Source organism: Colias eurytheme, chromosome 22, assembly GCF_061535395.1.
Source record: "Colias eurytheme isolate Ceu_HAF_F1 chromosome 22, ilColEury1 Martin Lab GWU primary, whole genome shotgun sequence".
Lineage (NCBI taxonomy): Eukaryota > Metazoa > Arthropoda > Insecta > Lepidoptera > Pieridae > Colias > Colias eurytheme.
In genome coordinates, this window is record NC_143001.1 from 3,853,324 (window position 1) to 3,867,720 (window position 14,397).

The 14,397-nt window shown below is 34.3% G+C and overlaps 2 protein-coding genes and 1 non-coding gene across 3 annotated transcripts; 2 read left to right on the forward strand and 1 right to left on the reverse strand.

Annotated features, from left to right (window-relative positions):
* Nucleotides 1–131: 131 nt before the first annotated feature.
* On the forward strand, nt 132–9,055 carry exu (maternal protein exuperantia). The gene is made up of 10 exons (XM_090115165.1): nt 132–305; nt 919–1,086; nt 1,473–1,625; nt 2,596–2,738; nt 3,909–4,114; nt 4,917–5,052; nt 5,533–5,681; nt 6,734–6,873; nt 7,554–7,656; nt 8,249–9,055. Exons 2-10 carry the CDS (start codon nt 934–936, stop codon nt 8,296–8,298), a joined length of 1,233 nt encoding a protein of 410 aa, XP_089971291.1. The 5' UTR covers nt 132–305; nt 919–933; the 3' UTR covers nt 8,299–9,055.
* Nucleotides 4,793–4,869, forward strand: TRNAP-CGG (transfer RNA proline (anticodon CGG)). The gene is given in 2 exon segments: nt 4,793–4,829; nt 4,834–4,869. It is a non-coding gene; the product is annotated as a tRNA-Pro (tRNA).
* A 366-nt stretch (nt 9,056–9,421) lies between the features above and the next one.
* Nucleotides 9,422–14,088, reverse strand: Ski6 (exosome complex component Ski6). Its single transcript, XM_090115157.1, has 6 exons — nt 13,811–14,088; nt 13,343–13,415; nt 13,123–13,259; nt 11,906–12,110; nt 9,619–9,713; nt 9,422–9,513 (listed from the first exon to the last, which is right to left on the reverse strand). The coding sequence occupies exons 1-6, from the start codon at nt 13,979–13,981 to the stop codon at nt 9,442–9,444; spliced, it is 753 nt and encodes a 250-aa protein (XP_089971283.1). The 5' UTR covers nt 13,982–14,088; the 3' UTR covers nt 9,422–9,441.
* Nucleotides 14,089–14,397: the final 309 nt, after the last annotated feature.

Here is a 14,397-nt window from a genome sequence, read left to right on the forward strand (position 1 = left end):
AAATCATATATATTTAACCAAATTATTATAGATTTTATTGAATAAGTGATAACTTTTTATACTATACAGGTTGATTTTTTTAAATAAAAATATTAAAATTATCTGTAATCAAAAAGGATAGAATCACGTTTAGCACTATTATTAAATTGCTTGCGTTTTTCCGATTGCGGCACACGTGCTGTGCTGAGTTGATTGTGATATTTTTTTAAATATATTTCTATTTTGCTGTTAATATAGAATTACAATATATCTCATATTTTGAGATAATAAACTTATTATTATTGCAGAAACATCGTAACAAAAAAGTAAGTAATTTATGTTTTATTTTGACATATTGGGGTGGGGCAAAATGTCCTCAGAAAAGATAGCCACGTGTCCTATTTTCTATTTATTTTTCTCGTTATTCAGAATTATTGAATGTTAAAAATAGATAAGTTTAGTGTACAGAGATAGACGATCATTTATTTTGGTTACTATGACAATATGAGTCAGGTTTAAAAAAAAGTGATACGATCAATCGATTAGCTTTTGACTGCTTGTTTTAGAGCGGCGTGAATGTTTTTTAGGTTGTTATTTCTAATCTAATAAGAAACTGAAATTTAATAGGAGATATAATTTCAATATATTTAAATTTTATCATTATGTACCTATTTGTTTCTGACATTTTCACTTCTTACATTATTTATAAATAGACTTGATTCATAATGTGTGTAAACTAAAGTTCTAGTCATTTGATAGACAAATATATACTTAGGAGACGTTTAAATATTTGAGTGTTCATAGAATTTACTGGATTCAACTTAATTTTAAAGTACCCTCAAATATTTTTTGTTTTATCTGTAATTTTCATTTCAATTTAATCATATTTTTAATTTTTTTTTAAATCTACAGGTGTTTATTTTTTATTTATAATTGCAGTTAAACTAAGTGTACATGGCAATGGTTTCGGAAGCCAAGGTGAATGGTAACGATGCACCTACTGAGGTGTTGCCAGCTCTGGCAGAAAAGCCAGCTGGCTTGCCCCCTGGCAAGTATTCGTTAGTAGGATGGGACATGGATACGACTGGCCGGAGGCTTATCGATGAGGTGCGGCATGTGATATCGGATTTTTTACTATTTACAACAATTTGCTGACTGTTTTAAGTTGCAATTGTTTACCTATTGTTTGCTGTTAATAGATGTATTTTAGAACTATGTTTTATTATTGTTGAATGTTTATTGTTTATATCAGATGTATTAAGGTACACATATCTATTGTATCTATCTATATCTTAATAATTGATTCCTTCTAATAAATCATACTTACTGTCTATTATTATTTTTAAAGTAGGTATTAATATGATGATTGTTGTGACTCATAATAAAATATTATCATTACATTTTATTTATTTATTTTTGCATTGTATCTTGTATTTAGTGATTTTAGAGAGAGTGATTTTTTTTAGAAATTACTTGAAAATGTTTAATTTTAGATATGTCAAATAGCAGCGTATACTCCAAAACAAACATACTCGCAATATATAATGCCATATGGGGATCTGAATCCAGGAGCGAGACGGAGGCATAATGTTAGAGTTGTCACTGTTGGTAGATATAGGATGTTGAAGGACACTGTTACACATAAGGTGAGAATTTATAAACTTTTCTATTGTATTGAATAAATCTACAAAATATAACTAATAATTCTACCACTAATTCTTATACGAAATCGAAAGATATTTTTCGGTTTTGAATTCTTTTATTTCGAACTTGACTGGTTTTGAATGGAACTAAAAATAATTTATATGTATAAGGAAAAAGTAACTATACATAAAAATGAAAACATTTATGTGTCCTTAGTTTTGGCTTATTTATACATCACTACATAGTATAAAACAAAGTCGCTTTCCATGTCCCTATGTCCCTTTGTATGCTTAAATCTTTGAAACTACGCAACGGATTTTGATGCAGTTTTTTTTAATAGATAGAGTGATTCAAGAGGAAGGTTTATATGTATAATAAAATCCATCAAATAGTGGAGAAGTACTGTTATTTTTGAGGTTTCTAATGTGATGTCGTAAAAAATTACATTTTTTCCGCTTACATTGCAAACGCAGGCTGAACCCTACGAGTTTTATCAAAATAATGTACTAAGTATTATACACATTGAAAAGGTCTACAGAAAAGTCCGCGATGGTCTATGTTTAACTCTTATGGATAACCCACAATAACTTTTTTTTGTCATTTACTTTTTACGACAAATAATGGCTAATTTCCGATGCGATTTTAACCAATACAGCATTAATCCTTATCCAATTAAATACCTTGAATACATTGTTCATTTAATATAGATCTATATGGCCATTTACACCGTATGATTTAAGTGAATATTTTCGAAGATATTACAGATTTAAAAATTGCGGGACGTAGCGTTTGCGGCGGTACCGGCCGGCCTCCCGGCTATATATTTTATACCCGTGCGAAGCCGGAGCGGGCCGCTATGTTTTTATATACAACGTTCACAGTTTTTCTGTAGTGTATTTAGTATCAGCATTGCACCCGTGCGAAGCCGGGGCGGGTCGCTAGTATTTTACTAAAGTATTCATTTATTTATAGATATTGAAGACAAAGTCGGAGATATCTGCCTTAACAGATTTTCTTGACTGGTTGGAAAAAGAGAAGGGAGATGGTAGCATTATTTTAATTTACCATGAGCCAAGACGCCTTAGCCCTACAATGCTTCTGGAAGCACTTACTCGGTAAGATATTTGTAAATATGTTTTACTATGTATGTATAAGTGTGTGACATTGTGAATAAAATCTACTGTTGAATACACAATTATCAAGTTAAATGGAACTGTGTGATCACTGTTCATAATAAAAAAAAGAAAATTTTGGTTTTAGGACATGTGTCATGTTCTCATGTTTCAATGACTTAGAACTACACACACACACAACTTTAATTGGTTTGTTTTCATATAATCTTCAATACATACAATTAATTATTGTAATAATGTCGTGGCCATATCGTAAATTTGCTCATTTCATGATATGATTGGCCATTTCACGAAATGCGACCATTTCGTGAAATGGCCAATTTAGTTTGGCCACATCATGATGTGGCTTGAGCAGATCAATAATAAGAAATCGTTTCACGATATGGCCAACTAAACGCGCGGTTTTTTCATGAAATGATCAAAATTATTGATCATATCGTAAAATAGACATTAATCATTGGTAGAGGCGCTGCAAGCTCTGTGTTTATGTGATAAGATGGCGGCCGCTGGCGAAAATTTAATTATTCGCAGTTAAAAACGTCATAATTCGTTTAATAACAATATGAAGAAAGTCATAGCAAAGAATTTACGACTGTTCGAGTAATATGGAAAATGTGGATATCTTATATGTATTGAAGAAAAAATACGTCTTAAATAAAATAATTTAAGACGCATTTTTTCTTTTAGGATATACATATATTTATATATCCTACTATAGTATTATAATTGTTTGTTTTTTAAAAAGCGATCCGCTTCTGGCACTCGCCGGCCGCTACCGCGGCACGCTCGCTTTGCTCGCTCGGCTCGTGCGTTGTTTATCAAAGTCTAACCTAACCTAACCTAACTGTTTTTTATTGCAAAAACGATTCGCTTCTGGCATTCGCCGGCCGCTGCCGCGGCACTAACTTAAATGACATTAAACAAGTTTTTAGAATATTCTGATTTTTTTTATATTTTTGGACTCTTTATATTTTATACGATCTGGCCAAATGTGGATGGCCAAATCGTGAAACGTTGACGATTTAACGATCTGATCAAACTATGTTGGCCATTTCATGAAATGCGACCATTTCGTGAAATGATCGATCATATCATGAAATGAGCAAATCTACGATATGGCCACGACAATAACATTTTGATACATTGTTACAGCTATAAGCTCTTGGACCGATTCAAGTCCATAGTGGCTGGTTTCACAGACAGCTACGCGCTTGCCGCTGAAAAGTGCAAGTCGACGGTCAAGTCGGTATCGTTGCGAGTGTTAGCTCGAGTGTTGCTAGATGCGGATACGTTATCTGTGGACAGCGCGCTCGATAGGGCAACCGCTGCATATCGGATTGTGGAGCATTTGTCGCAGAGTAAGTGTGCATTGTATGAATTAAGTGGCAATTTATATGGTTCATTTGAGAAGGTATTTTGTAAGCGAGATGTGTAAGTAGATGGTCAAGTCGGTATCGTTGCGAATGTTAGCTCGAGTGTTGCTAGATGCGGATACGTTATCTGTGGACAGCGCGCTCGATAGGGCAACCGCTGCATATCGGATTGTGGAGCATTTGTCGCAGAGTAAGTGCACTTTGTATTAATAAAAATGGAGATTCATGTGGTACTTTTGAGAAGGTATTTTGTAAGGAAGATGTGTCTGTGTCGTTTCGAGTGTTGCTGTAGTGTGTTGCGGATACATTATCTGTGACAAATTTTTAGTTGAAATTTTCACAGATGGTGACTAAATGGTTTTTCACTCTTATAGCATTTAATATTTTACATTTATAAGTAATATTAGCATATTACATATTACATATATGTTTTATTAATCGAGCATGTCTAAAAATTGTAATAAAATATTTGAAGAGATGTTATTAAGTATAAACATTTTTATTTGTTGGAATTGATATTTTTTTTGTTTTATGGCATTCAAATGCTTTATAAATATAAATTCATTCAATTGGTTGAGATGGTTGTTAATCATCTCAATAGGTGGCGCGCGGTGTGTCTATATAAAACTGAAAGAATAGAATAAATTCGATCGTTCTGGCGGGTCACGAGTGGCCGAGTTGGTCAGGCATCCGCCCCGGAATGGCGCGAAAGGATGCGGGTTCGAGTCCCGCCTCGTGATCGAATTTTTTCTATTCTTTATAAATTTATATTTTTATTTGTGTCTAGGTGAGCAGCAAGAAGTGGGCGGTGGCGGTGAAGGGTCGGCGGCCAGCAAGGACATGGTTGAAACTGCCCGCGCCTGGGCTAGACCCATTCACACGGAGCTCGAGGCCTTAGATAATCTTAAGAAACTTCTAGAAAGGTGAGGAGAGAAGAAAAATCATGTGAAATAATTGATTTCTATAAAAGTTTCTATCATATGCTATATAATATATATCTTTAATAATATCTATGTAAAATGAACATATATGATGTGATAATCATTTTTTAGAACATATTATCACGGATTAAAGATGTTACTTAAATTAGATATTGATAATAATCTTTTCTGAAAATAAATGTTAACATACATACATAATAAAAAAAAGACGGGTTGCACTCCGGGAGTGCCGGCAGAAGTGAAAACTTGATTATTAACGTTGAGCATGTTTGATATTTTGGAATGGTATCCGTCTTACGTTTTTTCGATCAGGTCACGTGTCCTGACGCGAGTTTAAGATTTTATACCCATTACAGAAAGAGTGCTCAACGCCGCTAAAGAAGTTTTCACTTCAAAAATGATATGGATCAAAAATTTTAGACACTTTTACATTGACTTATTTAAATGTAATGCCGTTTGCAGACAGAACACGTTCCGGCCGGTGTTCGCGCCGCTGCTGCGGCTCGCGCGGCCCGAGCGCAAGCGCGTCACGCAGCTGCGGCGGCTGCTCGCCGACGCGGGGCTGCTGTACGAGCAGCTGCGCGCCGCCTGGCTGGAGCAGCAGGTGGCCGGTGAGTGTGTGCCACTGCCGCTATGTGTGCTGTGGAGGCAACGAGAGCTACGGATAAGTTGGACTATATGTAAAAGTGGCACGTCAACGGGAAGTGTGTGGTACCGCTCTTTTGTGGCGGCATGCGGATGAGTTAAACCTGGTTTAAGGCTGGTTTACACTTAGTGTGAGTGAAGGTGGTTAGTGCGAGTGCAGGTGATTAGTGACTAGGTGTGGACAGCGACTGATTATAGTTGGGTCGGCTAAGATCGGACGTATTTGCCGAAAATTTTATACGTACTGTATTTTTTATTTTATTTCTCATGATTCGATGTCGTTTTTCTGTTGCGGTCAACTGTAAATTGATGAAACCAGGCTTTACACTTAGAGGAGCAGGTCAACGAGTGTGTAGTGATGCTCTTATATAAGACGAGCTGTGCTCCGCGGTTTTACCCGCAGTGCACCGCTCCTGTTGATCTAAGCAAGATGAGGCCTTCCTCAATGAATGGGCTATCTAACACCGAAAGAATTTATCAAATCAAACCAGTAGTTCTCGAGATTAGTGCGTTCAAACGGAAGAGTTCTTCATCTTTATTATATTAGTATAGATGAAGTGCTGCTTTCGCAATTTGGATATGTTATAGTCGACGCGTATTGAGAGCAGATCAAAGCTATTCTATGCTGTTATCGAATATAATTGATAGCATCTTTATTTGTTGCTTTTGTGGCTGTCAGTGCTACCCTACATGAATTATATGTAAACGCAGCAGGTTGCCAGACAATGTTGCCATCTATATAAAAAAAAAAGACGGGTTGCACTCCGGGAGTGCCGGCAGAAGTGAAAACTTGATTATGCTTTTAACTTGAGCATGTTTGATATTTTGGAATGGTATCCGTCTTACGCATGGAATATAAGGGCTAGAAAAAAAGAAAAAATCCGTCTTACGCTTTTTCGATCAGGCCACGTGTCCTGACGCGAGTTTTAAGACTTTATACCCAACGCCGCTAAAGAAGTTTTCACTTCAAAAAAATATATAGGTATTGTTATATTTATTTACATATTTAAATTTGCAGGTTTAGAGAAACAATTGTCTGCATTGTCGGTATCGGCTAAAGAAGAGGACATAAAGGAGCTAATTGAGATATTTGACTGTCACTTCGACCCTGCCAAAGAGCCGAAAGCTCCTCAGCCAAGACCTAATATTAAAAATAGAGTAAGTCATTTAGCAAATATTGATATGCATAAAAGTTTTTGTTTATATAAAAAAACTTTTTATATAAAACGATGTCCATTAAATAAATGAAGTGGTAATAGTTATACACTAGGACGTATTTATTATTTTTACAGTGTAAAAAGTGTGTTAGTTACTATTCTATATCTTCTACCTAATATCTTGTTGTTTATTTTTAGATTTCAATACATATTTATCGTTTATACAAAATGTTATAGTATACAATGCAACAAAATTAATCATATATGTACTTAAAATTTGCTGTTGAATATGCGAAATTTATTCACAAACATGTTTATGTTTGTGCAGTCATCAATTTGACTGTAGTTTTTGTGTTTTTTTGTTTGGTATGTATCGTACCTCTTATTCACCCCCCCCCCCATTTGCATCATCTTTCTTTTATATAGTGAAGTCCCATGTCCCCTAGTGGGGCAAGGGGCAGATGCATTATACATCTGTTTCACTGATCGATTTGCTTTAGGGACAAGTAGGTGATCAGCCTTCTGTGTCCTACCAGACCGAGACATTTTGGAGGACCCCTCGGTGCTACGCTCACGCGTTCACACGTCCACTGTACCAAGGAGCCGCCTCCTTGGTACAGTCGACGTCAAATTCTTTTATAGTATAATTAATATGTATTTAAAATATATATTTTCCCACAGACAACGTCGTCAGCAGCCGAGGCGGGCGAAGCGGGCGAAGCGGAGGGCAGCACCAGCGAATCGCAGAAGAGCTCGCAGCAGAACTCGCCCACCAAGACTAACGGTATATCACTACATCACTACATAGTATAAAACAAAGTCGCTATCTCTGTCCCTATGTCCCTGTGTATGCTTAAGGGCCGATTTTTCAATGTTTGGATAAAACTTATCCGTCCAATAAAGTATTACACGATAATATTAGAATGTCACGTAAACTGTCAAATACGGGCAATTAGAATACGTTTTTAAAATGGTAGTTTTATATATTATTCGACGTATAAGTTTTATCCAAGCATTGAAAAATCGGCCCTAAATCTTTAAAACTACGCAACGGATTTTGATGCGGTTTTTTTTAATAGAGTGATTCAAGAGGAAGGATTTAGTATATAATTTATTAGATTTTAGACAAAGCGGGCGAAGCCGCGGGCGGTAAGCTAGTATTATAATAAGAAGCGTGTGTGCCGAGCACGTGTCAGAAGTGTTCTTTTGCAAGATTCAAAGATACCGAAATCGTGGGCTTACTCCATGACGTGACGGTATCGCCATGATTCTACTCTCAACGTTACGTTGTTTTTTGCGATAATAGTAAATACTAAATGGTAATTAAAAAAGAAAATTTTGTATTTCTTTTTAACATGTATTTTTTATTGTTGCAGATGTGACAGCAAACTCTGATCAAAAGACAGAAGCGGTGGCCGCAAACTAACAAAATAAATACCAAGCAAGCTTACTCTTAACATTACTATCATTTAGCATCGGCCATAAAGATGTGACAAACATTTATTCGTATTATACACCTAGGTTAAGTCCACCATGGAATTGAATTATTTGTTTTGCATGCATTGGTGATCCAGTTTACATTTATTTATTTTTTTTATTTTTTCTCCGTTAACCCCACACACAATTTTTGCTTAAAACTTAGAGACATGTAGTAATGAGTGCCTTAGCAACTCAGTAATAATAAGATGTAACGTTTTATAATATATATTCATTATGTTGATGGAGTCGATTTTATTTTGTTTTCAGCCATTTTTGGCAGTCTGTGAAATATCAGCTTTGCTGGTTTTATAATAATAAGGGTTGTTGCAAATATCGTACTTTTTTTTGCGCGTGCGAATAGCTTTTAACTTTTTATTAGATGAAGTACAATTTTTACGTACTTTTATTTATATAGAGATGAAATTGTTTTATTTATTTTAAAGAGCAATCTAAGCAACGGATGGACTGATTTTTGCATCCAATTTTATTTATTTTCTTTTTTTCCCTTTATTTTAAAGTAACGCATTTCGCTATACTAATTCGTCGCATAATATACTCTGCCATAGAGTAAGTTAAACATTACCGCATACCTTACGAGTGTGTACCTATTAACTTACATCTAATTTAGTTAATTTTAACATAGACTGTACATATAATTTAATTTCTTATTTTGTTCAGATCTCTAATAAATATGTAAGTCTACATGTTTTGTTTTATTTTAACCCCTATTCTGCAATAAAGGAAATCAAAATTTTCAGTTATAACCTTTTATAAGCAACTAGCAGTGCTCCGCTCCTGTTGGTCTTAGCGAGATGATATAGCCTAATATAGCCTATAGCCTTCCTCGGTGAATGGGCTATCTAATACCGAAAGAATTTTTCAAATCGGACCAGTAGTTACCGAGTTCAAACAAACAAACTCTTCAGCTTTATAATATAAGTATAGATTTAAAAAATTATAATCATGACACACTAGTATAGAGCTATATACCAGATATTTCAATACAAGAAAAGATTTCCTTGTTTGGTTTGTAGTGGATTTGTGACTGAATAAAAAGAAATATTATAATATGAAAGAGCAATAATTTATTTCATATGGTAACAACATCTTGTTTCGTCCAGCCTTCTGCTAAGTGTTCTCTAACAGCTTTGTCGAGAATTACCTGTAAAATTATTTAGAATTACATAATATATATTTAGCAGCTTGATAAAAATGTATAAACAAGTTTTTGTTTATAAACTGATAAATATGTATTTAAATAAATTACCTCAATATCTCTGCAGCCTTGCATTGCTCTACTTAAAACTACTTCAAAGTAATCCATGTGTAGTCTGTGCGACATTTCAAGTAATGCTATGCTACCTGAAACAATAAAATATATATTTTGTAATTATTTAAATGTAAAAATTTAGTATATTTGTTTCATGCATAACTAAATTCTTTTTGCTCACTAAATATTAACAAATGAAGTCTACATTTTAATACATATTAAATGAAAATAAACACGCCTTAATCGCATCCTTAGATCATTAAGTAATGGATAACACACGCAGGCGTTTCCCCTTTTGCCGAGGTATAAGATTATTCGAATCGAAAAATCTTATGCTTTCATAAAAACTACTTGCGTAATCGATTACGAACACTCTGCGTATTCGTAAAACATCGAAAGGACGTCTGCGAGTGCTCCGCTAAAAATGCCGTTTTGCACTGTCAAGTCTTGCAGAAGCAATTCAAACATGTCGAATATTAAAAAAGATGGAATAACCTTTCATTTGTGTATATTTTTTTATTTTTTTAACGTACATTTCTAATTAAATGCAATTTCTAATAATCGTCGATGTATCGTTTAGCGATATGATCAAGACAAATAATCGAGTCATGTGTGTACTCGATCATTGATGCGGCCTCACGAGACTATCATGGAAAGAAAATATACAAATTTAATCTTTATGAACTAAGCGATAAAGTTGAATTCAGAACGCGATATTGAACCGCACTCCCCACGAGACTATAAAGTGATGTAGCGAGACTATCTTGAAGAGAAATTCAAATTTAATCTTTATGAACTTAGTGATAGAGTTGAATTTAAAAACTCGTCGCTTAAAAGGTCGTTAATTTTTACGACTTTCTTAGTGACGGACTGCTTTTAACTTGAACGTCGATAAAAAAATATTTTTCTAAGTATAATTTGAAATGAGATGAGAATTAATCTTTATTATATTAAAATACAACTGCATAAAAAGGAGTATAATGTTTATTTTGTAAGTCTTGTATTTATATTTATTAAAATTTACGCTCGGTTACTTTTAACTGGCAGAACATTTTAATGGTACGGAACCCTTCGTGCGCGAGTCCGACTCGCATTTAGCCGTTTTTTTTGTAATGTTAATCTTGTAACCTTTCTATTATGTAATCTATACTAATATTATAAAGCTGAAGAGTTTGTTTGTTTGTTTGAACGCGCTATTCTCGGGAACTACTGGTCCGATTTGAAAAATTCTTTCGGTGTTAGATAGCCCATTTATCGAGGAAGGTATATATCATCACGCTACGACCAACAGGAGTGGAGCCACGGGGGTGAAACCGCGCGGAGCAGCTACTTTATTTATATGTATGTACGAATATTGCGTATATTTCAGATTTACAAAAAATCCTGCTTTAAGGCTAAGGTGGATTGAATACTGTGGGAGAAAATCAGAATGGACACCTCGGTACAGAAATAATAAAAATTTCTGGACCGATATTTATTTTATTGAATATTATATTTGATGTGTTGAATAAATACATATTCAAATACAAATAAAATGGCGTTTTATTGTTTTTTCGTATGCATATAATAATGATGAAAACGTTACAAATGACCTGTGTAGTATTTTTTATGAATATAATATTAATGTTATTTCTAATTTCAACAAAATTATTATTTTTGTAATATCGATATGGTTACATCCCTTTAGAGCGATTGTATTATTACGTATATGTATAGAGATTTTTCTGTGTAATCGATGTATGTGTGCAAAAACATGCTAGTCTGTCCATTTTGTAATAGTTTGAGTTTGTAAAGACACAAATTATTTTTGTGAATGTGTGATTGTGTTTCAAAGTGTGAGTTACCCTCCCCGCACCAAAACCGGCAGAAAGTTTAGTTAGAACATTTGCCAGCGTGCTCCATCCATTACTTAATGATCTAAGATCGCATCTATACTTAAAGTTATAATAATAAATACTTGGATGACAAAGCTGGTCTACTTTTTATTTAAATTAATTTTTTTTTCGAGATGTTGCCTATGTAGTTGCAACCATTGCAAAGAAATGTTTAGAATTTCAACAAAAGGTCAATTACTGTGATTGCGGTGACTGTGAAATTTTCTCGCATTTCCTTACCCATAAATAAAGAGCAACTATGGAGTTTCTTGCCGGTTCTTCTCCATAGATACTGCTTTCCGAATCGGTGGTAAATGTAAAAAATATGTATCAAGACGTTTCAAAAGTGCTTCTCGAAGAAGTCTAATTGAATAAATAAATGTTTGAGTATAAAGCATCATTTTCCTTACCTGTATTAGGCAAAGCAGCCACCGTCAAACAAATGCCCCCAGCGGCTTCTTCAACATGTCCTACATCCAATAACGCTTCAGGTTTATTCCCTTGCCACGCTACAGATGAAGAACACGCACACGCGTACGCACGGAGGGGAACACCCGCGTCTATTAGTGCTAGGGTCGCTGCGTTCACGCATGCACAGTACGCGCCGCCATCTGCCTGATTTAATTTTCAAAATAATGAATAACAAAGGCTATATGCACCAATTTGGAATTGCCAATATTCTTAAATGAAGAAATACCCTATTTTGATTTTGATTTTTTTAGAGGCAATAAATAAAATAGAAGGGAACATTAGCATCTGAGCCATTCATGCATGCTTTGGTGCTGCAGTCTGTCTTGTTGTTTTTGCACGATGCAGGTGTACCCAATGACCTATTATACTAGTAGACGCGGCATACGCACGCCAACATCATTGCACTAAAAAACAGCGTAATTAATACATATAATACCTACTTACTAACGCATTATCACCAATACAGTTGTTCTCTCTTTCACTCTTACGCACGAGACATAATACATGTCTCACTCATGTACTTCGTAATAACAACTGCCGATTAAAATATAAAAAGAACGTCCAGCCACGACGCTGAATAAAGAAGTGAAACTCGGGCACTTAGCTGAGTTTTTTCTTGCCAAAATAGAGAGCGGGTAACGTATCTAGCTTTTTTATATATCATAGGGTGTACCCCTCCACGCGTACGCACGGAGGGGAACACCTGCATCGATTAGTGCTAGGGTCGCTGCGTTCACGCATGCGCAGTACGCGCCGCCGTCTGCCTTGATTTTTTTATCATGATAAAGAAATTTTTCAAAATAATGAATAACAAATTTTGATTTTATTATAGACATTCAATATATTAAATAAGGAATGATGAATAGCGTTCATGCTTCTAGAAGACTATTTTGATTTTATTACAGGCAATAAATAAAATAGAAGGGAACACTAGCATCTGAGCCATTCATGCTTCGCAGTCTGCCTTGTTGTTTTTATGTCATTTGAAGATCAATAATTTGCAATGAACATCTTTTGGATACCTGAATAGTATTGTCTTCTTAATTCCCATTATGAAGGTATTGTTATATAAGTAATTTAATGAAAATGTAACATACACAAAATTTAAAGAGATATTTGTAGAAACTGTGATAAGGCTATCATATTATTTTTATACCTGTAAAACTTCAACATAGATGTCAATTTGTGATCGTGGATATAATTCTGTTTTGATGGCTGCAGATAATGCTTGTCTCAAATGCAGAGACATTTCTTGTGATTTACGATCACCCCTAGGTCTATTTTTTCTTTCACCTAAAACAAAAAAATATTATCAAGGGCAAACCTATAATATCAATGTTGCTAAAATGAAACACTTATTATTTATTTTTATTTACCCGTGGAAAATGTAGCCATACTGTATTGGCAGTTAACTACAACACCTTCTGTGGACATTTTCGATTTTGCAGCCTGAAAGAAAAGGAATCAGTAGTTTTTTTAATTTTTAGTTTTGTTTTACAACTAGCCTATGTGCTCAGTTCAATTCTCAATATGTTTTATTGATAAGGAAATAAATGCAAGCTTGTAATAGAACGATTTTATTGTTATAGTAATTTATTTATATAAGAAAACTACTAATTTCCTTAGTGTAAAAAAAGTCATAGCACTTTTAAACCTTCAGAACTCGAGGAAATAAATATATTTTAATTACATATTTAAATTAGGGAGATGAAGCTTTTGAAAAGCGTCAAATTGTTTAAAGATTAGCAGATTTAGTCAACCTACTCAGCCCGCGAAACGCAGTAGGATCGCTCATACTCTATGTCATAGAATACAACTATAGAATTAAAAGATTAATATCTAACCTGATGTGGACCGTAGACAGCAGCTAATACTTTCGTGTTACCTTGTTCTAAATAGGCACTTCCATCTGGTTGTGTAAAAACACCAAGTTTACATCTAATTCGGCGTAATTCATCCGGTCTTCGACCATCCAACCTCAGGCCCTGACTGGAAAGTAAATCTGGACCAGGCATTATTAAGCAGTAAACTGTGAATATTTCTCCATGCACAATACACAAACACTTTCAATATTTAATTTTTCGTGCAGACAGCAGAATTTTGTTTTCGACTTTTCACATGTCATAACCCTCCTCATGCAATCATGCATCTGCCATCTGATCTGACATATATTGCATATGAAATATGAGCTTGAATTAAGTTTACTTTTTAATTTTAAACTTTAACGTTATTTAGTATAAAGTACAATTAATTTGAAACTCAAAATTATACGTAATTCACACGTAATAATTTATACGTTATTTATTTATTTTATTTTAATTATTTCACTTTGCAACAGTTTTGTTCATTTTTTTAATCTGTTACATTAAAGGACCAATTACATAATCTGTATCTGTTAATATTCTATAATCTGTATTTTGCTGAGGTATTT